We start from the raw sequence: 25,096 nt of genomic DNA on the forward strand, positions 1-25,096 counted from the left end.
TCCAAAACTGCTGGCTATGCATTTGTTTAAAGCAAAAATAGACTTTGTTTCCCCCAAATGAGGTGTTCACAGGGTGGCACCTTCCAACACAAGCAGCTCGAGACCCCTCATCCCATCCCAATGAGCTCTGCCCACCACAGCCTGGCTTCAGGCAGGGCTTGTCACTGACATGGCTGAAGTGCCAGGAGCAGAAAGAGGGAAAAAAACCCAAATAAAATAGAAAATGCAGCAGCCGTGAGCTCTCTAGAACCACAGCCATTGGATGGGGAAGGATGGAGGCTCGCACCCTCCACTGCCCCTCAGTGCAAGAGGGTCACCTGCAAGGGAGGCGAGCAGCTCAACAACCTGCAGCTGCAGAAGCAGGCAGGTAACCAGACCCTGCTGCAGAAACACAGGGGCTTTGATCAAAGAAGGTGACACCTGTTGTTTAAAAAGAACCTCATCTGCCAACCATCTTTCTCCCTCCAGAGACCTTGGACTCCAGTTCTGGCCTGCCATCTCCCAGGATAAAAAGGCTAGAGATGAATCCTCCAGCTTCATCCCAAACATACTGTCACCAAGTGATTTTCACACAGTTTTATGCTTTCATTTTCCAGCTCAAGCTGCTCTTGAGATAGCAACACTGAAATCATTTTGGAGGCGAATGTAGGTTTGGAAAAAGCAAGAGATTAATCTAACCAACGCAGTTTTGCACTTCTGCTATCTCAGTATCTATAATAGCTTAGTTATTAGTAAGAAAAAAAAAGGCAAACCCTCCCTAAAAAGATGATTTCTGGGAAGAAAAGAAAATTATCAAAGATCCCAGCCCTCAGTGCTGATTCCTGGCCCCTGTGACCTCCAAACAATCAATATTCAAGCAGGGATAACAATGATCTTCCAGGTGTCCAGTGTCAGCTGAGCACTCGCTGCTGTGCCCCTGACAGGGCAGAGGAGCCTGCGGTGGCAACCCTGGTGTGTGGCACAGGTCCCCCCGCTCAGGGAGGTCACTGGATAACAAACTAGCCCTGAGGTAACACTGGAAACACCCAGAGCTGTGGAGAAGCTCACAGCTGAGCAGGGGGTGCCCAAAGCCCCCCTGCCCACACAGCTGAGGCTGTGGCACCTGTGGGGACACGTGTCCCCTCCTGGGGTCCCCACAGCAGCGGGGGGTTCCAGCCTCCACCACCACCAACCTGGAGCGAGCCTTGGCTGGGGCTGCATCCCCTTCTCTCCCCTTCTGGAAATAAAGCAGCAAAAGCATCCCTGGTTCAGGGCTCAGGGGGCAACAGCTCTGACACCACCAGAACTCTGTTCCTGCTGGGAACAGCCCCCATCTGCTGTGTGGGAGTCTCAGCAGTCACAACTGCAGCCCTTGTCCTCAGCTGACTCTTCTTGGTGTGAAGAAGTAGAGATATGCACACCAAAATTCCTCTGAGCCCCATGGCAGTGCAGTAAATTATAAATCAAGCAGCAATCTGTGACTCACCCTGCACCAGTGGGAACGCACTTGCAGCTCCCAGGTGAACAAGTCCCACGTGGAAGCACGATGGAGGGTTTTCCTCAATTTTCTACCCTACCACTCTCCTAAAAGCCTTGGAATCACTACCAGCTCTCTGCACAGTTTGTCAGCACAGGGAGGCTTTGTTAATCCTGGTCTCACTCCCACAGCCCCATGGGAGGCAGCGCTGCTCTGACAGGTAACAGAGGATGGGTTTTCTACCTGGCTCAGGGCTCTCTCTCTATCACAGAGCGGATGTGTTACAAAACACCGCTTTTCTCTTTCTTTTGCATATTTACAGCCTGGCAATCTACAGAAGACTCAGCACCAGCAAAGGAAAAGCCTCCTCAGAGCTGGCCCTTCTCTGTCTCTTTAAAGGGAGCAGAGCTCACAGAAAAGCCACAGGCAGTGGCCAGTAATTAAGGTGAAGTCCTTTCTTCAAATACTCCTGCCACCAGAAATCATGGACGGAGGAGTCAGCTGGAGCTCTGCACACAGAGCACTCCTGCTGTGTCCCTCAGTGTACCCTGCCCCAGCCCCGGCACAGCAGCGCGGGCAGGACCCAGGCAGGCACCACAGAGAGGATGCTAATTGCAAGTTCCAGGCAATCTGAATTTATAATTGGCTGAGATTTCACTCGGCAGATAATGCACTGCTGTCCTGGGCACTCGCTGTATCTAGGTCAGGCCATTAGTTTTGCTCTTAATCTACACAGAGTTTTAATTTCATCTTTAATGTTGACTTCCAGCCGGTGAGCTGAGCCAGCAGACAGCTCTGTCACTGCCTGTGCTCAACATCTCGACCCCTCCTGAACCCACAGAGAGGGAAAACAAGCACCAACATCCCGATGTGCTCGGACCACTCCTGGCCAAGCTCAGGCAGCAGGAGCATCGGTGCTGTCAGGCTAGGGAATCAGAGAACCATGGAATAGTTTGGGTTGGAAAGGACCTCAAAGCCACAGGCAGGGACACCTTCCACTGTCCCAGGCTGCTCCAAGCCCTGTCCAACCTCTCCTTGGACACTTCCAGGGATTGGGCAGCCACCGCTTCTCTGGGCACCCTATGCCAGTGTTTTACCACCCTCATCATAGAAAACTCTGGGAAGTGGAGGCAAACCCCACCAAGGAGCCAGCCCAGTCCATGCTGCTGGGGGATGCTTCACCCACCACATGAGGGGCTGCAGGGGACAGCAGGACGGGCCTTAAATGTGCCATGTTAACTCAGGAGCACTTCCTGAGGGCACCTTGGCACCCCTCACCTCATCCTTACATCATCCCATGTCGGCCTCACCAGTGGGAAACACCACCAGTGCTTCATCACCCATTCTCCCTGCAGCTCTCCAGGTGTGCCAGCACAGCACTGTGAAACAGATGCTCCATTGCAGACACTCTCCTGCCCCAGAAGCTTTTCCTCTTCCCTCAGGATCTCTGCAGCTGATAACCCTTGACATGAACCTTCCCAGGGAAATAGAATGTCACTGCATCCATCCCAGGCACCCCAGCTTCAGAGAGCTCCTGGACATGATCCAGCACTCCGTCCTCTGGCCCATCCTGCCTGGCATTCACATGGTCCCTGCTTAAACCAAGAAAACTGCTCACTTAGGCCGGAATCATAATTTACAACATAAACAAATGGAGTTGAACATGCACAAAATAAACCCATCACATACAGTAAAGGGATTAAAGATGGTTCCTGAAACATCTGGAGGTGTATAATACAGTATGGATGGATTGCTGCAGAGCATTCACAGGAAGTCAGGCTGCTGTCACACGCTGCAGACTTCAGACGTAAAAACAGCTTGGAAGAAAGGGGAGCACTGGGAGAAGGTTTCTCATTTACACACACCAGTCCAGTTTCAGGCACTCAGCTCTCTAAAGAGACAAAAAAAATTCCCCACCAAAGATTTCTGTGGAAAGCACAGCCCTTCTGACAACAGGAAGTTACTCGCTTCAAAAACCCAATTTTCCATCAAAAAAATCTAACTTGAAAGGCGTTCCCAGCTCACTCAAGCTGCAGGATCAAAGCCAGGGATTAAGTGCATCTGCTCACTGCTGGCTGCCCCAGAGTGTTGCCGAGCTCTGGGAGCAGCCATCGAGCTCACCAGTGACGTCCTGAGGAGGGGACCGAGGGGCAGAGCCCTGCCATGGGCACGGGACACAGGGCAGGCCCACGGGAGGCAGCAGCCGCTCCCCTGGCCGCAGATTCCCAGGCAGTGGCATCCTATCAGCACATACTTAAGGATTTCAACTATTTCAGGTACTTGCAGGAATTTTCAGCACTGCCAGGGCATCAATCCTGAGCAATTCCTGCAGCGGAGCTAGAGTGTCAGCAAAAGAGGCACCCAAACCCAGCCCAAGCAATGCACAGCCAGAGGCAGGGATGTGCCAGAGGATGAACCAGAGGAAAGACACACATCGAGGTCCTCCCCAGGTAGCTGTGGCCACCCTCGCCCCTGCTCCCCAAGTAGCTCCAGCCCTGCAGAGCTGGGCGGGATACAGAGCACAGCAAGAATGCTTCCAGCAGAGGAGAGCTTCCCTCCACGGCCAAAATCACTTCAGACTCGTATTGACAAGGGGAAAGAATAGTGTTCTGGCAGCCTGCGAGGCTTCCTCAGATGGATTTGCCTGGCTGGCACAGGTCGGATTGGGGAGGAATATTCCAAGGTTTTAATTTCTCTGCCCAGGTTTTATTGCATGCAAACGTACACGGTCATTGCTTTCGAAGGTTTCCAATTTGCTAATTGAGACATTTCCTCATGGAAAAAGAATGTCCTGGACTATGGACAGGGCTGCTGGCGCAGCTCCGCACACTGGGGGAGCTTAGGTGAGGCATGACTAGATGGGAGAGGGGCAGGCAAAGCCCAGCCTCCCCAGGCCCCATCTGGCAGCACTAAACCAAAGTCAAACCTGGTGGCTGGAACATAAGGAAGAAACACCCAGGACATCCCACGGCACCGTTCCTCGTGCCATCAGAGGTGTTCAGTCACAGCACCAGGCACCTCACAGCAGGTTTAGGGGAGTTAGGAGATGGGGAGGTGGGAAACCAGCCCAGGAAACTGGACATCTAGGAAGATTTCTTTCCAGGCACCAGTTTGTTTAACAAGAAGGAGGAAAAACTAATCTGATCTGCACAAAAAACCCCAAATGTTCTGCGTTTTTGCTGGAGTAATGAAGTATTCCTTCTGCTCTCAAAATACATGAGAGCAGAGAGAGTGGTTTTGTTCTGAACATGAACAGGTCAAAGATCCAAGAAAAGCACTTCTGGGGCAGAATGAGCCTGGAACATGAAGGGAGAAAGGCCAGAGGAAGCAGCAGCTGAGAAAGGCGTGAGCAGGGTTCTAATGGGATCATGACTGCTGCCACAGCCACAGCCTCACCAGCATGACCCCAGATGGGACCTGCTGTAGTTTTTATCACTTAAAAAAAAAAAGGAATTAAAAGTGTTTTGCAAGCTCATTCAGAATGCACGGGGGACGGGGAGGGATTTCAAACTTTATATAGGTCAAACACCATCCACACAAGTTCACACCGCATTCACAGCAACCTCAGCTCCCACATAAAGACTGAGCTTCAAAGTGCTCTGGAGGGATCCTGCGTCCTTACCTTCAGCTTCTCGAAGCGATCGCTGAGCGATGCCACTTGGTGGTCCCGGTGGCGGCCCACCAGTTTACATAAGGCACAGATGAGCTGGTCATCAGCAACACAGTACATGTTCACCTTCTCGTTCTCGTGCTCCAGGCACGTGAGTCCGCGGAAGTGCGCGTCGGGCACCGGCTCCACCAGCCGGTGGCTGGTGAAGGGCTTCTTGTTGGGGTGCGTGGCCCGCAGACAGCGGTCACAGTAGGACACCTCGCAGGTGATGCAGGTCTTGACGGCGTCGCGGGGCGGATCCTGCTCACAGAACTGGCAGGCGATCCTCTCGCCGGCCACAGACATGGTAGGGCTGTTGCGATAGGTCCTCTCACGGCGGCTCTCGCTGGGGGAGTTGGGGCCGCTCAGGGACGCCTTCTGGAAGCGGTCGATGATGTTCTGCAGCGTCACATTCCTCTTGAGGCCCTCCAGGCCCCGGTGGTTGAGGGAGATGACATAGCGGCAGGTGGGGCACTGGAAAGCAGTGATGGGCTCGATGGACTCGCTGGAGGAGCAGCTGGACACCAGGATGCGGTGGGCACAGCTGAAGCAAAGGCTGTGGGCACAGGGTAGCAGGAGGGGGTCCTCGAATAACTCCAGACAGATTGGGCAGGTCAATTCTGACTCCAGTGTTTCCATCTTTAGTTAACACAATCCTGATTCAGCATCAAAAACCAGGGAAGGCAGTCAGGAACCTGCAAGGAAGGAGCACAGAGATGTGAGACAGCAGCTACAGCTGCACTCCTGGGCTGCTCCTCTCCTCCAGCAGCAGGTGCCTGGGGAGTTGGACACATCACCCCCACAGCACCCTGACGCTCTTTGCACTCTGACGCTGTCAACTCCAGCCCAGCCGGGCCTCTGCAAGCGCAGGCTGAAGCCTCTCACTGAGGTGTCTCACAGCACACGGACAGAGCCTGGAGCTGCAGCGGGACAGGAGCCGTATGGAGGGGGCGGGAGAGGAGGAGCAGCAGCTCCTCTGACACCTTCCAGTCCAGCCAGAGCAGGACCTGGACCATAAAAACAGGACACAAAACCAGGAGAAACCACATGATTCCGTGTTTGGGTTGGTGTGCGCTGCCAAGAGCGGGGCGGGGCCATGTTGGCGTTCCACGCAGAAGGGCTGCTCTGCATGGCAGAGATAAAACTCTGAACATCCCCTCCAGCAGCTCCAGGCCTGCCTGCTTCTGGTGAAGGGGGAAAGGCAAATCAAGTCGTGGAAACTCTGAGCAGAGCAGGTCGGGAGCTCTTAACACGCCGTCCTGCTCCTTGCTTTTCCTGGCCATTGCTTTTTGGAGTAGCATGGGGAGGCAGAGCAGCGAAATTAGAGTCAGCAAACTTCCACTACTGGCTGTCCTCCGCTGCACTCCACAACAGCCAGGGATGCCTAAATCAACTCCAGCTGGAGACAAACAAGCTGTATTTTTAGCTCCCTTCCCTTGCACGAGGCTGGAAAACAGCTCTCAGCAGGCGACTCAACCTGCTGCTCCCAACTCCAGTTTGCAGAGCAAACCAGGAGCTGCACCCCGAGTGCTACCCAGCAGCATCCCAGCGTGTTCCCAAGCAGCCATGTAGTGACACGGAACCAGATCCAGCCTCTCCTTTCTCACCCACAACCCAGTGCACGAGTGGTACCTCCTGGTCCCCTCAGCCCCAGCAAGGCAGGCTCCGAGTGACGCCTCATCACACACACGGTGCTGTCCCTCAGCACAGATGTGGGGAGAGCCCCATTCAGTCACAGCCACAGGGACCCCTCACCCTGCTACTGCTGCAGGAACTGACCCTGTGAGAAGCAACGTGGTGTCCAGTCCGGCCCCGTTTCGACCCCAGGAACATCCTGGAGTGGTGCACGGGCTCTGCTTGGGGAGAAGAGGAAAAACCCTCTCCCCTGAGAGGGTGGGGAGGCCCTGGCACAGGTTGCCCAGTAAACCTGTGAATCCCTGGAAGCATCCAAGGCCAGCTTGGATGGGGCTTGGAGCACCCTGGGATAGTGGATGGTGTCCCTGCCCGTGGCAGGAGATCGGAATTGGATGAGCTTTATGGTCCTTCCAACCCAAACCAGTCTGGATTCTATGAAACAGGGCTGTAACCAAAGGGGGGATGACCCAGCAGCAGGAGAGGGTCTGGCTGCTGGAAGCCCCAGGCTGCTGCCAGCAGCTGCAAATGGCACAGGTGCCACACTGGGACCTGCCCCATCCCACCGTACGCACCAGTTCTATCACACCCACCCTGTCACACCATCTCTTCCCAATCGTCTGGAACAGGATTTGCAAGTGCCTGGAGGAGGCCTTGAGCTCTTCCTGCACCAGCTCAAGGGGCTTATAAAATAAATCCATTGGATATTTTGATACATTCATGGTGCAGCAGCTCTCGCTGGCCAAATGCAGCCTTGCACGCACACACACACACGTTTTCTTTATAATTATTCTTCTTTTCCCCAAGAGAGACAGTGGAGAAGTAGCTGCATCCAAACAAGCAGAGGAGCACACGGGCTCCCAGCAGCTTCCTCTCCACAGCTCCCAGCAGGTTCCTGAAGCGTCGGAGCCACTGCAGCCATGGGGGAGACGCTCCTGGCCCTGTGCCTGGCTGCTTGCACTGTGCCATGCCTGCCCCAGGCCCCCTGGGCTCCCCCACGCCTGGCAGGATGAGGGGTCCCAAAGCACGGCGATGACACCCCCATTGCCACTCCGGGCACCTCCCGGCACTGCCCTTGGGCCCTCAAGCTGGAACACTTCCCACGCCATCCCTCACTGTGCTGGGCACCAGAGACACAGCAGCTGCCCGGCCCTGAGAGCCCAGCACCCCCTGCACCAGCCCAGCTGAGGGGGCACAGCCCTTCCCACCTCCCCACAGCACCCACAGATTCTCTCTGGTTAGCAAACACAAAGATGAAAAAAAAGGAAGGACAAGAACAGGATTTGTTTCATAGCCTGACCAAGACTGGGAAAAGAATTTAAAAATCAGGATTGGCGTGAGAGGCTCCCCAACACCCTTCCAGAGCCAACTGTCCCATGGAGCAATGTCTCACACTCCCACAAGCTCCCACATCCAGCACTAAGCCTCACATGCAGCTCCACTGCTATCCAAGGGAAAACAATGTAAAAAGTTTAAACAGCCTTTGCTTTTGTTACAGAGGGACATTTGTATATTAACCTTGTTTTCCTTGCTGGGACAACAGCTTTCACCTGTGACATATCCAAGAGGAGCCTCAGGCTGGGACAGGAGCAGGAGCCCTCTCGGAGGTGTGGAGGAGGCACAGGAGCCTGCTCGAAGGCAGCAGAGCAGCAGGTACAGGAGCCTGCCCAGAGGTGCAGGAGCCCCTTGGAGGAGGGAGGGGAGCCCTGCTCATGGTGCTGCACCTGGCAAAGCAGCCATACTGCCATCAGAGCCTTTCACGCTGCTCACTTTGATGTTCTCTTTGATGTCCAGGACTGACAGAGCACAAGGAATAGCTGATTAGATTAAAATCTGCTCTCTTTAGAGTCATTAACTCCCTAAACATAAGAGTTATAAAATAGTAACACTGTTTACAGACAGCCCCGTGTCACTTGTGCTCAAGGGTCAGTGGTCCTGTTCATGCTGGCCTGTAATGATGATGTGCAGCAGCAGCAGGATAACAACACATGACATCCAACCAACCATTTTTTGTGTTGATCTGAGCTTTGCCCAAAACCCAGGGGGAAAAAAAAAAAAATCAATGACTAACAAAACAGAAGAGCTGTGAAGCCCAGGGTAGCCAGAGCTGAGGGCAATGCAGGGCCAGTGCCAGGTCCTCTGGGACACAGTGACCGCTGCTTTTACTTCCAGCCCAGATGGGCTCCAAAACCTATGTGCCAACCTAGCACAGGAGCGTGGTGAGCCCCAGGGGTGCTCACCAAGGGTTCCTGGATACAAAGGTTCCCCCACCTCTTCCCCCAAATTATTATTTTCACAATATCGAAGCCCTTCATCAACATCTCAAGCTCAGAGGTTCCTCAGGAGAGATGCAGAGGTTTGGCACCAAGGGAAGAAGGAAGGAGAGACATGGAAGGAGGGATGCTGCCCACATCACCCCATCCATAACCAGGAGGGGGGACACCCTGGTGTACATCACCTGAGGCACAGGCAGCCAACCCAAAATCCATGCTTTCCCCTCGAGGAGCATCCAGGCCCCATATTTACCTGTCTTCCATTTTATGTTTACCACATAAAGTTCCCTCTGGTCTCCCCCAGCACCAGCCCTGGGCAGAGCTTGGCCAGCCTTCAGAGTCCCACATAAGGATATCCAGACCTGTTCAGACAAATGTTAATTCTGCAGGTTGGTATATTCCACACCAAGTATGATTATTTATTTATTTCCCCTCCCCCTTTTTATCCCTCTTTTTTTTTCCTTCCCCTCCCGCTAAAAAGCTCCAGCAGAGATTGCTCAGCCCCTTCCAAGAATGAGGCTTTAGAAGAGCTATGCTGCTCCACCCGTGCATTAATGAAAAAAGTAATAAAATATGGCAACCCTTTCCTTAATTGGCTCAGCGACAGCAGGATACAAAATCTGGGCAGCAGTTGTCTCTATGCTTTTTGTTGTCCTCGGGAAAATTAGTTCAAAACTGGATCACTGTGGAGGGGAGGGCAGAACAGCCCGTGCAGCAGCCGCATCTCATTCATCGGTTCCCGAGGAGCCCGGCGCAGCCCCCGCGGCAGCAGGGACCCCTTCTGAGCTCGAGGGGGACAGGTCAGTGACCCTGCACTCCTGCCAGCATCAGCCTTCCCAGCCAGCTTCCCTGAATCCGCCCTTGGCACGGGCCTGTCCAGGAGGAGCAGGGCCCTAGGAGGGAACACAGCACCCCGCCGTGCAACCAGCAACAGCTTCTGACCTAAGGAAGGCACCCCAGGGAGAGGGGGGGCCGTCAGGCTCCTCCAGCCATTCACATCCAGCGTTACCTAATTTTTCTGCGCTTTATTTGCGTCAGCTGTGCATATTTAACACCAAATTTGAAGCTCAAAAGCCGCAGCCAGCACAGAGCATCCCCCAGCCAGGGCAGCACAGAGCACCCCTTGGCCACATCATCGCCCCTACTCCTCCCTCCCAGCACACCTGAACACACCCAACAGAACTTGCCCTGTCCTCCCACCACTCCCACCATAATAACTCCACAAATTTGTCTGAGGCTTTCTGAAAATCCCAATGATCCGTCTCCCAGCTGCCCTCCCCAATCACTTTATTGCTGTACTAGTAAAAGAACACCTCCTGCTGCAGTTAAACTGGATTTCCCGTAGAAAAGCCAGTGTTGCTGTCCCTAATCCATCAAACTGAAGCAGCATTTCCATACCAGCTTTAATTATTTTCCCAACCAATTTGCTTGGTGCTACAGCAAAGTTGCCTCCACGTAATTTCCACTTCTCTCCCTGCATCTCTTAATGAAGGGCAGAGCCAAGAGGCTGCGTTCCCAGGCAGCAGCTCCCTTCAATGAGAGATCCCTGTCTGCTGGCAGTTCAGCTGCTTCATTCGTAAACCCTTCAGAAGAGCCACCAGAGCCCACCCGGCCCTGGCCACCTGTGCTCTTTAACTCCTTCCTTTGCACAGCACCTTATTCCCCCTGGGAATTTCACCTCCATTGCTGCCTTCACTGATGGGATGATCCCATTTTGCTCCATCACAAAGTCCCCTTACTCCTGAATGTCTCCTGTCAGGCTCCAATGTTGGGAGGAGCCCCCCACATGCTACTGGGTGCCCTGATCACCTCTGCCCTCACTGCTTGCACAACTAGTTTTGGATGGGGTTTTTCTCCCCCCCATTCCACAAAAGGGATTATTTCCCAATGTGTGAACTCCACACCAGCCTCAGTTACTAATATGCAGGCACGAATCCAAGCTGGGGTGCTCCAGCGCCACATCAGCACCCTGGTCCAGCACAACCCCCCAGCCAGCACTCCCCTCCCTGCAGCAGCAGGTCCCTGCACCCCTGATCCAATCCCTCCCAGGGGGCCCCTCCTCTGGTCTGAGGTGCTGCATTTCCCACCCCCACTTCTCTCCCTCTCCTCTCCGATAACATCTGTTCATGGACCAGCTCCAGACACCCCACCACCCACTCCTGCAGGGATTCCAGTGGTTTCCACACACCCCAGGAGCCCTCATCCCAAAGACGCTGCCCCCGCCCAGCCTGCGCTGCCGACCATCCCCTCCTGCCAGCCCTGCAGCCCCATACTTCCCATTGGTGTAAACGGCTGATAATCCACTCGCAGCTGGCAGAAATCCATGGATCCTCCACTGGTTCCAGCAATGCCACAAAACCTTCCCCCCTGCATCCACTTCTGATGAGGAACAACGAGCCCTGCTCCTGTGGGCTGGGATGTGGGATATGGGGAGGGCGCTGGGCAGTAGGAGCAGTTTTTGGGCCCAATGCTAAACATCAGCTACTGACATCAACTTGTCCAACAGGATTGCAGCATAGGATGAGGTACAAATGTGTTGTTATTTGAGTGGGTCACGACTGCAAAAGGACACAGCCATTGCCGAGCTGTGCTCCCTGTTCTCCCAGGCTGGTGCCAGCCTTGCAGCACATTATCGGGATTTCATGGAGATCTTGACCAGGGAGCAGCAGCAGCTCCAGGAGCTTGGGTTTCCTGCAGGCTAAAGCCTACAAGGTCTCCACCTCATTCACCTCCATGATGTCAGAGAGGCAAGCACCAAAGAAAGATCCTCTGTTTGATCTCCAGTGATATCCTGGTACAAGGGAAGATTTTGCCTCTTTTCTACAAACAGTGCCCAGGGAGGTGACAGCTCCTGGAGTGCTCCCAGAGGACCTCAGCACAGCATGTGTCCACCAAGGACTCCCAGGGGATGTGGCGTTTGGAGCCCTTGAGCTGCAGGGTGGATCAGGAAGGGATTCCCTGCAGTTTCCTCCCTGGGTCCTGCAGCCATACAACAGGAATCATGCCATGAGGATTCCTCATCAGCTGGAGGGGCTTGAAGATGCCCCAGGCAGCAACGGTGCACCGAACAGGAACCTTCCCCTGCCCTCTCCTTCAGTGGCCTGAGAGCTGACAGGACACAAAAGGCCCAGGGCACCTCTCCAGCCCAGGGCACCTCTCCAGCCCCTCCGATGTGGCAGGTCCCTGGAGCACAGCACAGCTGCTTCCACTTCTTGGGGAAGACAGCAGCTCCCCAGGGTCCCCAGCACTTCCCTCCCCAATCCATGAAACCTGGGGCTGCAGCAGCCAGGCTCAGCCTCTGGCAGGTCACAGCCCATGGCAACCCTCTTCCCCACACACTGCATATGTCAGTCCGTCTGCCCGTCCATCCATCCCATTCCCCCTGCAATGCCCAAACCCACAGTCCCTCTGCCAGCAGCTGCCACCACAGCTCGGAGGCTGAAACCTTGGCTGAAGCTGGGGGGTCACAGCGATGCTGAGGGCTGGGAGGGGGGGCCGCAGCACTGCCAGGGACAGCTGCAGGCACTGGCTTTAGTGGGAGCAGTCCCACCTTCCCAAGGCCATTGCAGATGTGAGTGACCCCCTTCCAGCCTGAGAAAAGCAGCTGGGGACTGGGCACGCCACCAAACTGGCACATCCAGCACTCACAGAGCCCTGGCAGCCCTGCCATCCCCTGCAAATCGTCCCTCCCCTCCTGCCACAGGACTCCACTGCTCCAGGTCTCACCACCCCTCCCCTCCCTTACCTCTCCTGCAGCTCTGTGCTCTCCAGCTGATGCTATACGGCAGGCGAGCAGACCCAGCACTCATGTCTGCACCAGCAGCTCCTGAAAGCAGCCCTGCTCCCAGCTGGCTCCTGCCAGACCACACATGACAGCAGTCTTTTGATCTGAGCCCTTCTCCAGGCGCACCCTGTGGCTCCGCATCCTTCCCCTCTTCCTCAGCCACCGCCTGCAGTGCAGCTCCAGCCCAGCCTCATCCCACCACAGCCAGCAGCCCCAGGCCCAGCAAGGATGAGGGAGGGCATGGCTGCAGCAGCAGTTGGTGCTTTGGAATAACCTTTGGGCTCCAGAGCTCACAGCTCTGATCCCCCAGATGGATGCTGCGGAGATCATCCAGCTCTGCACAGAGATCGGTCCTGATGAGGAGGAGCGTACTGCAAGGCAAACCCCTCGGTCTCTCCAGAGGCTGGAGCAGCAGCAGCTGGCTCCGGCGCTCACAGCCCCAGTGCCATACCAGGGGACTGGCATCCTTCAGGGCCTGCACCCCACGAGGCACACCAGGGTTATCCCCACTCCAGTGCTTCCTCCAGGACACCGAGCCCCAGCGCAGGACACTGCCACTACTCACCCACAGAGGAGAGGAGTTCAAAGAAGTGCAGAGACATGACCACAGCGAAGGCAAGGTTGGGGTCATGGCAAAGCCCACCATGGGAAACAGCTGGGGCACACGGACCCACACCTGGGAAGGTACCCGTGCTGCTGCCACGTGAGCATGACACAGCGAGGGGCCAGTGCATCCCAGCAAGGAGCTGGCCCCTCACCACTGCTCCCCAGGACCCCTCCAGCCATGCAAAAGTCAAAGCTCTGCTGCAGGGATGTGTTTCTGGGAGATGGAATAACAACAGAACCTCAATCAAAGAAGGGGGGCTCCCCCTGCACGGCACAATCCCACCCCAGCGAAGGCACAGAGCCCGAGAGGGGCATCCCCCCACTGTGCCTCCCGACCGGCTCCGGGCACTGCCCCTCTGCACCACCTGACCCACGCTGGGAAGGGACAAAACTGAATGAGGCCAAGGGAGCAAGAACGGCTCTGGAGGGGAAGGGAGCTGCTGTCGGAACCAAAGGCTCTGTCACATCCCTGCTGGCTCAGGGCTGCTGTGTGTCCTGATGGAGCTCCGAGGAGCACACGTGCCCCGGCACCACGCCAGCCCCCAGCCCAGGAGAACACGCGCTGCCCATGCCACCGTTTCAGTCCCTTTTTGCTGCTCAGTGCAGCAACAGGACAGAAGCAGCTCCGACCCCCGGCAGATCCCGGCCTCGCGCTGCGGATGGAGGCTGTGCAGGCAGCCCGGAGCCCTGTCGCTGTCCCGACCCGGCGCCCTCGCCAACCTCCCCACCCCAAAACGACAGATCGGCTGCACTTCCGACAGATACCACAGAGCCGGGAAACCCAAGGGCCATTGTGCTGCTCTGTGCAAGGTTAAATATATCTGCACAGCTCCTTGGGCTGCATTCCTGGGAGGCTGGAAGGATAAACAAGACTTCCTGCAGGAACTGGAGACAATGGGGGGATAATTAGTGTTAATGCCTAGTGCAGAAACAATGCAGATATTTTGGACTTTTACACCCTCCTCCCCCCACCCCCCAAAATGCTCAGAAAGAGGCACTCAGACAGGTGTAACTGGGCCACCTAAAAGAGATAAATCATTTAAAATGAGGGGAGCTGCCGCTGCCGAGGGTGCAGCCTGGTGCTTCACCATTCCAGGCTTCCAGGCACAAGAGGACAAGTCTTGGAGACACGTTTTTCCCAGAGCCAGCCCAGCTCAAGCTGGCCGGGGGGGTCCCAGCACAGGAGGTTTGGAGATGGAGCTTGCGCCCGTGCCCCAGCCGTGCCTCCTTTGCAGCACGGCACAGCCAGCGATGCCAGCGCTGTTCTGGATCAGCCACGGGCAAACTGCGGAGAGCTCCCGCACGGCTGCACCCCACGCGCCACAGGGACGGGACCCCCACGCCTCCCTCCGCAGCCAGCCTGAGGATGCCACATTGCTGTTCCTACAGCTACCTCCTCTTCATTCCAGAGAAGGCCCAACTAGGGCTTGTTTTCAAATCACAGCAATTCTTAATCCTTTTTCCTACCCCCGTCCCTTGGGAGTGCTCCGTGGACCAGCCAGATTTCCCAGTCCTCCTCCCGTACTGCGGAGTGACAGAGGGAGTGACAGAGTGCTCCCCGGACACTTTTCCAGCGCATTACACAGGTCATTTAAAGCCTTTCAGGACAAAATGCTCCCGCGCCCTGAGGTGACTCAAAACCATTAGCATCTCTTTGGGAAGGCCTCTCCACCCACACCACTGCTGCACAGGAGCACTTCTGCCCTTCATCTCAAAATAAAATACATTTATGAACAAAAAGGCACCAATTCCCCTTGACTCAGCCTCCCCCCGCAATATCCCCTGCCAAGGGGCTGCATCGCTAGAGAGAGAGGAGGAGGCTCCAGCACACAGAAGGGACAGGCAGAGCCACTGCCGGTCCCCATGTCCCATGCTCTGCTCTGAATGCCACCAACACCCACAGCGGTGTCCTTCACACCTTACGAAGCACATCAAAGGATGCTCCACCAGCAGTACCACACTGCATCCTCTGGGATCAGCCCCAAGCTCCCTCCCCAGCCACCCAGGAGGGGTTTCCTGAGCCAAGGACACCAGCACAGCCGTTCCAGTGCAGGACATGGATTCCCATGGCTCATGCCAGGATGGGGATTAACTGCTGATGGCAGGTCCAGAGCTCACACAGCCAGGGGAGAACCATGCAGCTCACCCCAGCACCCCATGGATCAGCCTGTGGCAATGGACCAGGGAACAACCCTGAACCCAGCACAGGCTGCACCCCAGAGCACACCAAACAAAAGTCCACCGTCCCCACCCAGTTCCTGGAGGACCTGGACCGTGCTGGTTGCCTCCATCACCCCTGTTCCTGGGCAGCCCCACCACGCTGCATCTCTCCAAAGTTCTCCTCCCAGCTCTGAGGGGCAGCCAAGGTAATTTTGGCAGCACACAGGAGCTGCGGATCTGCCTGCCATCCCTTTCAGCTCTGCTCAGCTGCAATTCAGGAGACAAAGCAGGTAACTACAAAGGTAATTTCCTCCTGCCATCCCGCTCCCTCCCTGTGGGCTGCCGGAGGGAGGCAGAGGCTTCTGGCGACAAGAGGCACGACAAGAGGCACGGCACAGACAATACCTGCTCTCATGCACTGACGAGTTCTTTAATGATCTGAACGGAACCAAAAACGTTCCGAATTTTGCATTTGTCACAATCACAGATGATGCCAGAACCTCGCTGGGGTTTGACACACCAAGGTGCCTTTGCCTCCTAGAGCATCTGACACTGCTGGTTCCCTGTGGGACACCGCTGCGGCTCCAGGGACAGAGGCACAGCTCACAGCTGCTGAGGAATGACAAGTGCACACAAATTCCTGGGGTGCTGGAGGGAGCATAGCACTCTGCAGGGTCACTCTGGGACTGACCACAACAGTGGCCAGAACCTGGGGAAAGTACTGACAGGAGCAAAAGAGTTTAAAAAAAGAATAGCATTATATATACAGATATACATTCAGTCTGGCAGGCCCATGGTCTCCCTCATCCAAGTGCTGGAGCACTGAGCAGCTTTCCAAGGCCCCTCTCCTGCCCACTGTCACCCCCACACGCAGCAAGGACACCAGGCCAGTGCCAGAGCTGGGTCTGGTCCCACGGTGGCCCTGGCATGGCCAAGGGGCTGTGAGGAGTCCCCAGCCCTGTGGCACCTCCCTCCGTGACACTGGTCACCCTGCCACCGCTGAGTGACCCCGCAGAGCATCTGAGTCACCTCCCAACGTGCAGGGGCACAGCTGTAATGCTGCGATGATTATTCATAAGATGAAGCAGCTAAATGACTTCAGGAATCAGATGAAAGTGATGGAAAAAGGCTCAAAGATTAAATGCCAGAAAACCACAAACATGTCACGTGGAGACAGGACAGGGAGGTGACAGCACCAGCACCCCTATAGCCTCCTCTGATGCCAGCCAGAAGCTGGGCTCCTCCCTTCCCAATACAACGGAGCTGCTGACCAGAGCAATGTCCTTCCCAGAAATTCAGTTTCGCACTATCTGCAGGCTCTCACAGCTGGCACAAGGCAGCCCAAATGCTGGGAGAGCAAGGAGGCCAGGAAGGATCCGATCTGGATTTGGGGGCCAAGAAGAAAAATCACAGAGGATAAAAACAAGGAGACTGTTCCTGGGAGAGGCCAGCCCTCATCAGGGAGAAACCTGAGAATTCCCAGGAGAAAAGCAAACCGGAGAGGCAAAGCACAGAGAAGCGGGGATCCTGGAGAATGCCAGGCATGGCTGTGGGGATCCCAGAGGACACATCCCCCCACCAGCCACAGAGGAGAAGGAACGTGACAAGGAAGAAGACTCTGGAGGGTTGCTCCTCACCAAGTCACGCAGCTCAGCACTCACCACTCTTCTGCCAGACAAACCCCATCCTGTTCTCCTTCCTGCAGGCACACAAACGCTGCCAGCACCAGGGAGCAGAGCAGGAGCCACTGCAGCCAGGGAAAAACCTTCAAGGTAAAAAAAAACCTTAAAGCATGTTTCTGAGAGGGGAAAACAACACAGGCAGTGAGAGACACCGGCAGAGAGCACAAGGCCAGGTCCCAGTGGAGTTTCTGAGCCGGCCGGGATCCTGGCTTGGTGCTCCAGCCCCTGCACTCAGCATTCAGCGCCAGGAGCGCCAGCAGCGCTGCAGGGCAGCGAGGGGGGAGAGAGAACCCCAGGCAACACAGCGCTGCCAGGGTTCCAGCCGGGCTCGGGAGACGCCGACGTGCGCAGAGGCTGCTCCGGGGACGTGCTCCCCACGGCTCCCCTGTGCCGGCTGCAACATCAGCTGCTTAAGATAAACAAAATGCCATTACATGGCCTGAGCCAGTGTGTTTCTGCAGCAGGCCAGAGCTGTGGGATGCCTGCTGCACCTGGGGAGCATGGCACTGCGCTAGCACACCGTGCTCCTGGGTGAGAATCCACTGGGGTCCACAGCGGGCTCTGGGGATGGGGCTCACCTGGAGCCGGCTGCCCAGGACCGTGACCTGCTGGGTTCCAAATACCTCCATAGACTGAGACTCCAAAGCCTCTCCAGGCAGCATTTCACCAATCTCACACTTTAAACACCCCACAGTTTCTCCCATGAGATCTCAGCCAGATGCAAGGAGGTAAGAATAGAAGATGCGCACACCTCGTCCAAATCCACAGTACCAGGGCAGCAATCACCAGCAGCCCTGGCTACTCCTGGCTGTCCCACCAGGGTAAAACCCCTCGTGCGGGACTTCCAAAGCCTGGATCCACATCTGCTCTCTTGCATGGGAAGCAGGCACAGTGCTGGGGCTCTGGAGGACTTACAGGAGGGATGTGAAGCTCCTGTGTCTCTTCTTTCCCCACTGCATGGAGACTGCAGACCCCTGCCACCCTCATGTGCCTCATTCCCAAACCATCTGCCTCCAGCCAGCGATCAAGAGAAACTGCTGAGAAAGAACCCAGAGAGCAGCATACCCCAGAACCTTGGACACCCCAGGCAGCACAAGCACACAGCCAGCAGTGCCACCATCACAGTGTCGCACTGGGGCTCAGCATCAGCACGACAGGGCGGGTAGCAGCCTGAGCCAGTACAGCATCCAGCCAAAACCCCAGCCTGCTCCTTAAAGAAGTGTTGAGCCAGGTCACTCTGCAGCTCAAAACCCCCCAAAATTCCTCACCCCCAGGAGGCCCAGGGGGCAGTGAACGAGAGCAGCTGCCTACAGCCCCACGAGCTCAAAGGCCACTGCTACCGCCCCAGCCCACCCCTGCTCTGGGTTCTTGAGCATCCTTGAGACCACCCTTCCCTGCCTCACTGCACTTAGTCCTGTTACACAACGAGGTTTGTGGGGTTCTTTGAGGGCCACCCACGAAATGCATTTAAGCTGCTCTGTGTCTCTTTGAAAAAGAAAGCTAATTTATTCCTCAGTATAGCTGCTGTGCTGCCAGGGGATGCTGCGGGCTGCACCTTGGAGAGCGGGCACATCCCCACCTCCCCTGTGCCCCCACAGATCTTCTCCACATAACACCAACTGCCCTGGGCCTGAACCCTGCTCCAGCCAGGCCTCTGCCTCCTGCCTCAATGTAATTTTTTCCCCTTCAGTCAACCAACTCAAAATTGAGTTTGTGTATTAAAGCAAAATTTAATTTCTAGGCCATTATCCCAACGTGGTGTAGTTCCTGCATCTGCAGAACGAGCAATAGGCAAGCAGACTGAGCAGTTCATTTCCCTCTTAGACACGAATCTCAGTTATAAACAACAATAATGACATTCCGCAGAGGCATGGAGCCCTTTCATTTTGAATCCCACGGAAAGTGTGTGAAGCTGGGGGACCCCAACGCAACTGACACATGGAGCTGCTGTACGTGTTCCTGCACGGCTGCAACACACATCCCTTGCATCTGCCCTCAGAGTCTCAGTGATGCAGCAAGTTTTCGTTTATTTCTCACACTGCTTTTTCACAAGCCTCTGGGTTTTCCTTCTCCCCCTCTAGCAGAGTCTCCAGACAGTGAGACCTATAAAATACACAGTTCTGAGACCTGAGAGCTTGCAGCATCCAACTGCAACATCCATAAAAAAATCCCAGAAAAATCAAAAACTCCAACTCTCCCAAACAAACAAAAACCCCACACAACTCTCCCCTCTCCTCCCTCTCCCCCACTTCCCTTCAGTCACTCTAGTCTTTTGAGAGCAAAAAACTCAGAAGCAGTTTAACCCACACAGTGACAGCAGCGTCCCCATTCATTCACAAGCTGCTCTGGCTGAGATTCCATTCCAACTGGATCCCATCCACACCCTTTTCCTGTCCGAGAGCGGAAATCCCACGGGAAATGCCCCAAAGGAAGCAAACCAGATGCCACCACCCAGCCGGGAAGACCTGGCGGCGGCATTGGGCTCCTGCAGCAGCTCCTTACTGGGACCTCCCAGCCAGCACAGCTTCAACAGTAAACAGAATCAGAATCACCAAAAGCCTTTTCCACTTTGATTTAAGAGACTCCCCCAGTTCAGCACAGTCCAAAATACTCCTGGACCATGCCAGGGCAGCCCTGGCTGAGGTGGGGGCAGACACAGAGCACACCGGGCTTCCCCACACACCTGGGCAATGGGGGACATGATGGCACCTCAGTGGTGCAGCATCCCCTCCCCAGTCCTGGGCTCTGGGAGCAGCCACTGGTGTAGCACCAGGGGACATTTGGGACAGCCCACATCCCCTATGAGCAAACGCACACAGAAAGGGACATCATGTCGGGGGAGGGAAACGGGGACAGGGACATGATATTTAGGTTGAACATCAGGAAATGTTTTTTCACCCAGCAGGTGGCTGAACACTGGACAGGCCCCTCAGGGAAGTGGTCACGGCCCCAAGGCTGCCAGAGCTCAAAAAGCACTTGGACAATGCTTTCAGGCAGATGATGAGATCCTTGGGGTGTCCTGCCCAGGGCCAAGAATTGGACTCAATGCTCCTGATGTGTCCCTTCCAACTCAGTCTATTCTATGATTCCATGAGAGGGATGACAGCAGCACCAAAACACAGGGAACGCCCCCAGCAGAGAGATGTCCCCTGCCCTCCTGGCACCCAGGGCACTCCAGGTTTGTTTGCTGGGGGAGGAAGCCAACCCACAGTGACACGGGGACCAGTGAGCTGCATGGAGGCTGACTGGCACCACCGAGCTGAGACTGCATGAAAAGGAGATAAAAAGTGGTCCAGCCTGACCCCCCCACCAGCCCCGGCTGCACCCCAATTTTTGTCACCCAGCCCCATCCCCACACTGGGGTGGTCCTGGGGGCCAGCAACCCACTTCTCTCCCCTCTGTGTTGACGGGCGTTACTGGGGGCTGGGGGCTGCCTTCCCCACAGCAGTAAACAAGGGCAAGGGTGTCCCCACCCTGGCCACAGGACCCGCCTGGCCCCAGGGCAGGGGCCCAGAGTGGAGGCAGAGGGATGGACTGCCAGCAAGCACAATCGGCTGTTTCCTGAGAAAGTGCAGCTCACAAAAGGGGCAATTCTGCCACCGGCCATGCTCCCTGGGAAGGGGCTGGGATGAAGACAGGGGAAGGGCAGATACTGAAGCCACCACATCCTGCCGACGCTGGCAGGGCCCCACCACTGGCGCCCCAAAAGCCGGGGCTGCAGCGTGCCTAGCTCTGCCCCACGTCCTCCCAAGGATGACACAGCCACAACCTCGGGGCTCAGCACCGTGCCCCTCCCTGCACCCATGCATGAGAGGCAGGTCCCGGGGCCGCTGGCACCAAGGTCCAACCCGAAGTTCGCAGCACTGTGTAAGAACACACGCAGGCACCCAGGATCCGAGGGGTGAGATGCTCCCTGCATGCCGCTGGAGCCCCCCACCCTCGCACAGCACAAGGCGCCTTTCAGAGCCACACAGACACACCATTCTCCCACTGCTGACCTCCTTGCCCTGGCATTTTTGGGATCCAGGCTCCACAGTAGCGAGCGATGGCGTTGGAAGCAGCAGCTTGAGGCCGGTCAGCAGCATCCCCAAGTGTGTGCTCGCTAATCGGAGGGGCCGCTCGTTCGCACAAGATGAAGGTACAGCCAGGCACTCATTAGGCTGCAACACACACTCGCTTTCCAGGCAAAGAACACTGAAAACAAGGGAAAGCAGCAACACAGGCTCCAGCCTCCCCAGGGCTTTGCCCCTCCCCAGGAGGGAGCTCAGGGGAGCAGCCACAGACCCTCCCACCCCAGTGAGAGGAGCACCAGCCTCAGAAGGGTTTCGAGCAGGCAAGGCAGGTTTGTTACAGAAGGTGTGTTCGTTACCGGCAGCAGCAACTCCTTCTAGAGGAGCAAAATAATCACACTGCCCATCATCTTCATTTAATGAACCAGCTGTGCAGCCTGCAGAGACAGTTCTGGTTCCAGCATCTCTGATGGGACAGCCATGGTCTCTCCAGTGACCAGCCTTCAGGATGCACCAACCCCCTAAAGCCAGGGGCTGACCCAAGGGCTAAAAGGCTCAACACCCCCCTCCCCACTACAAAAGCCTCGACTAACGGCTCAGAAACCCACAGAGACCCCAGGGGAGTCACGGTGTGGGTTTGGAAACACCTATCCATCCCTAGAGGGGATGTAGCAGGAGACAACACAATCCTGGCTTTAAAAGTAAGTAATTTATCAATCTCATAAGTCCCAGGGCCGATCTCACCCCACTCACACACATGCCCACACACCGACACACGCCCCTGAGCCGTGCCTGTACCTTGGAGGCCAGCGCAGCTCAGCGGGTGCACGCTGTGCGAGGCAGGGATTTATCACCCACTGCAGCTCCATTTCTTTTGCAAAGCAGCATTTCCAAACCAGGCAGGATGCAGGCTGTGCACGGGCACAGCCTCCCAGCCGCCATGGAAGGCTGCGCAGGGCACAGACCCAGCTCTGAGCGCAGCAGCCGGCACACCCAGGGCTCTGTAAGCACCTGCCTGAACCGAGACAGCTGCTGCTGTCGTTGGCATCAATTCATCCTTCCTCCTCGTATTCCTACTGCACTTAACTGTCTTTTCCCAGGAGCATCCTCAGGGAACATCCCCTCAGTGCGAGAGCATTCCAGCACCGCTGCCTGGGCCAGCCTCCCTCCTTCCCTCCCTCCGTGCTTTTATTACCCCTTGGCCAGGGGCACAAGCCAAGCACGGAGCCTCGAGTCTGCTCCTCGATGGTGAAATGCAGCAGCAACAACCTCAGCACAGAGCCCATGGCACGCGTGGGAGCGGAGGCAGCTCCACCACAGCCCCCCAGCACTGACCGAGGGTCACCACACGCTGCTGCAGCGGGGGGCACAGGAGGGAAGGGCACTGCTGACCACATCGGAAGGGTCAAGGAGCAGCTCGGGCTCACACTCAATGCCCTGCAGGCAGGCCGACAGGTCGGTGGCACCTCCCGGGTTTGCCAGACGCTGCCCGACGAAGCCCCTCTGCCACCTGGGAGCCAACAGTGCCCTGTGCTCGGCTGCCAGCTCCCACCCGGCTGCGGCAGCTCCTCCGGCAGAGCCGGTCTCCTTGAAGCCGCCTTCCGACAACACAAGCTGAGCCGAAACCTCCGGGCTGGCTGGGGAGACCTGGGCGACAGCCAGGAAGGGCAGGAGCCATTAACGCCGGCGTGTCCGGACTTGAGGGAATGACGGAGCAAGCAGAGCCATCTGCCCTCTCCAGAAACTCCGCAGACCGCTGGGCAGAACGGCCCTTCACCGCACTCCAGCCCTTGCCAGCTGTGCTCTAGCCCTGCCAGCTGTGCACATAGGGGCAATAAACCTGCGGTTCGGATGTTTTTTGAGGCAAAACACAAAAATAAAGCGCGAGGAAGAGGTGTCACTCGGGCACGTTTTCCAGCAGCTCCACAGATCCTCGGCGCAAGCGAACACACTCCGCTGCCGGCTCAGCAGTGACACCCGAAAGCGCGGGCAGTACCCCGGCAATGTCTCCCGGCCCCGGGGCACCGGGGGCAGCGCTGGGGCAGACCTCCCGCACGGGGCTGTGTCTCTCCCCTGCGGCTTCCGAAGCGGCGGCCACGGAGCCCGCTGCTGTTTAACTTCACGGCCCGGGAGTTTATCAGATTCCAGCCGCGCTCGGGGAAGGGGCGTGGGGGGGCCCAGGGGCAGCACCGGCCCCGCACCGGCTCTGCGGCAGCGACGACAGCCCGGCACCACGAACCGCCGGGATCCGAAGTGCGGGCACGGGGCTGGGCGGCGGGAGGGATACGACACTCTCCACTGTAAAACCCGGGGCGAGGGGGAACGGCGAGGGGAACGGCGAGGGGAACGGCGAGGTGGGCGCGGGATCCCTAAAGCCGCGGGCAGGGAGCCGGGAGCCGGCGAGTTCGTACCCACTCCGCCCGTAACGCACCGCCGCTCCCCAGCAGGACGGCTCCCGGCGACCCGAGGGACCGGGAAGGCCGCGGGCAACCCCGAGCGGGGACAGGCCACCCGGCTCTCCCCGCCAAGCGGCGGAAGGTGCCGGGGCGGGCTGGCAGACGCAAACGGGGGAGGCGATTGGGAGCGGGGGGAGCCGGCAACGGCTCCCGGGAGGGGCGGGAGCCCCCAGCCCCGGCACTTGCTGCGAACCCGCGGGAAGGGCCGCGCCGAGCGGCCGGCTCGGTGCTTCTTCCCGCCCCGGTACCTACCGGCGGGCCGCGGCATTCCCCCCGATGCTGGTACCTACCGGCGGCCCGCGGGAGCCCCCACGACACAACACGACACGACACGACACGGCCCGGCCCCGCCCGCCCCGGTGCCCCCGCCCGCCCCGGTGCCGGTACGTACCGGCGGCCCGCGGGAGCCTCCCCGCCGCTGCCCGGGCATCTTGGAGGCGCGGGGACACGGCGGCGGCGGCGGCGGCGCGCGCGGGGCGGGGCGGGGCGGGCGGGGCGGGGCCGCGCGCGCTCACTGGCCCCGCCCCTCCCGCTCGGCCCCGCCCCGCCGCAGGTGAGGCCGCGGCGCCGCCGGCAGCGGGGCTTGGAGCCCGCGGGGTGCGGGGACACCGTGTGACCCTGTGGGAGCGGGGCCCTGCGTGTTCCCGTGGGGAAGGGACACCGTGTGCCCCTGTGTGTCCCTGTGGGAGCGGGGCCGTGCGTGTTCCTGGGCGGTGGGAGGCAGTGCGTGTCCCTATGGGATGTGGTAAAGTGTGTGTTCCCAAGAGATGGATGGCACTGTGTGTCTGTGTGTTTACGGTGAGACTTGGTGCCTTGGCAGTGAGTCTTTCAACACATTTATTTTTTTTCAAAATGAAAAATGCATTAAATGGGGTCTTCACCACCTGGTTTAGCACCACAAAGGGATGTCCCAGTGTTCTCCATACAGCAAACCAGCTCTGGGTGAGGTTGGGTTTTTATTTGCAAAGTGCACATATATATGTATCCACATCAATAACATCAAAGGGAAACACGGGAGGGGGAGCCCAGAACTGTAATTTATTCCTTGGTAATATGGGGACATGTGGCACAGGTTATTTATATTTGAAGGCTGCCCAGAGTGTAAAATGAGCCATCTTTAAAAAATAAACGTGGAAAAATACATCCAGGCTCCTGGTGTATCTTGAGGTGAGGCCAGGCCAGCTGCTGGCAGGTGCTGGAGGAGGAGATGTGTGCCAGGACCAGCAGCTGTCCCCTCTGTGCCCTGGGCATCACCGTCACTGCACACACACACAGACAGACACTGAGCACACGGCAGCTGTCCTGCTGTGGCTCTCCAGTGAGACAGGACAAATGCAAGGCTGCCAGCACCACCATGGCCGGCCTGGTTCTCGCCTGGTTCACTGCAC

At 57.1% G+C, this 25,096-nt stretch overlaps 1 protein-coding gene across 3 annotated transcripts in view; it reads right to left on the minus strand.

Annotated features, from left to right (window-relative positions):
* MID2 (midline 2) overlaps window positions 1–24,182 on the minus strand; it is a 66,275-nt gene extending 42,093 nt beyond the window's left edge. The window contains exons 1-2 of one of the 3 annotated variants that reach the window (XM_048319069.1): window positions 24,100–24,182; window positions 5,079–5,800 (exon numbers count right to left, since the gene is read on the minus strand). In XM_048319069.1, the coding sequence (XP_048175026.1) occupies window positions 5,079–5,744 (666 nt within the window). In that variant the 5' untranslated portion in view covers window positions 5,745–5,800; window positions 24,100–24,182. Of the gene's footprint in view, window positions 1–5,078; window positions 5,801–12,755; window positions 13,018–23,998; window positions 24,079–24,099 lie in introns of those variants that run through there. The other 2 variants (XM_048319070.1, XM_048319068.1) reach the window with 2 other exon arrangements.
* Window positions 24,183–25,096: the final 914 nt, after the last annotated feature.

The sequence above is a fragment of the Corvus hawaiiensis genome, chromosome 14 (genome assembly GCF_020740725.1).
Source record: "Corvus hawaiiensis isolate bCorHaw1 chromosome 14, bCorHaw1.pri.cur, whole genome shotgun sequence".
Lineage (NCBI taxonomy): Eukaryota > Metazoa > Chordata > Aves > Passeriformes > Corvidae > Corvus > Corvus hawaiiensis.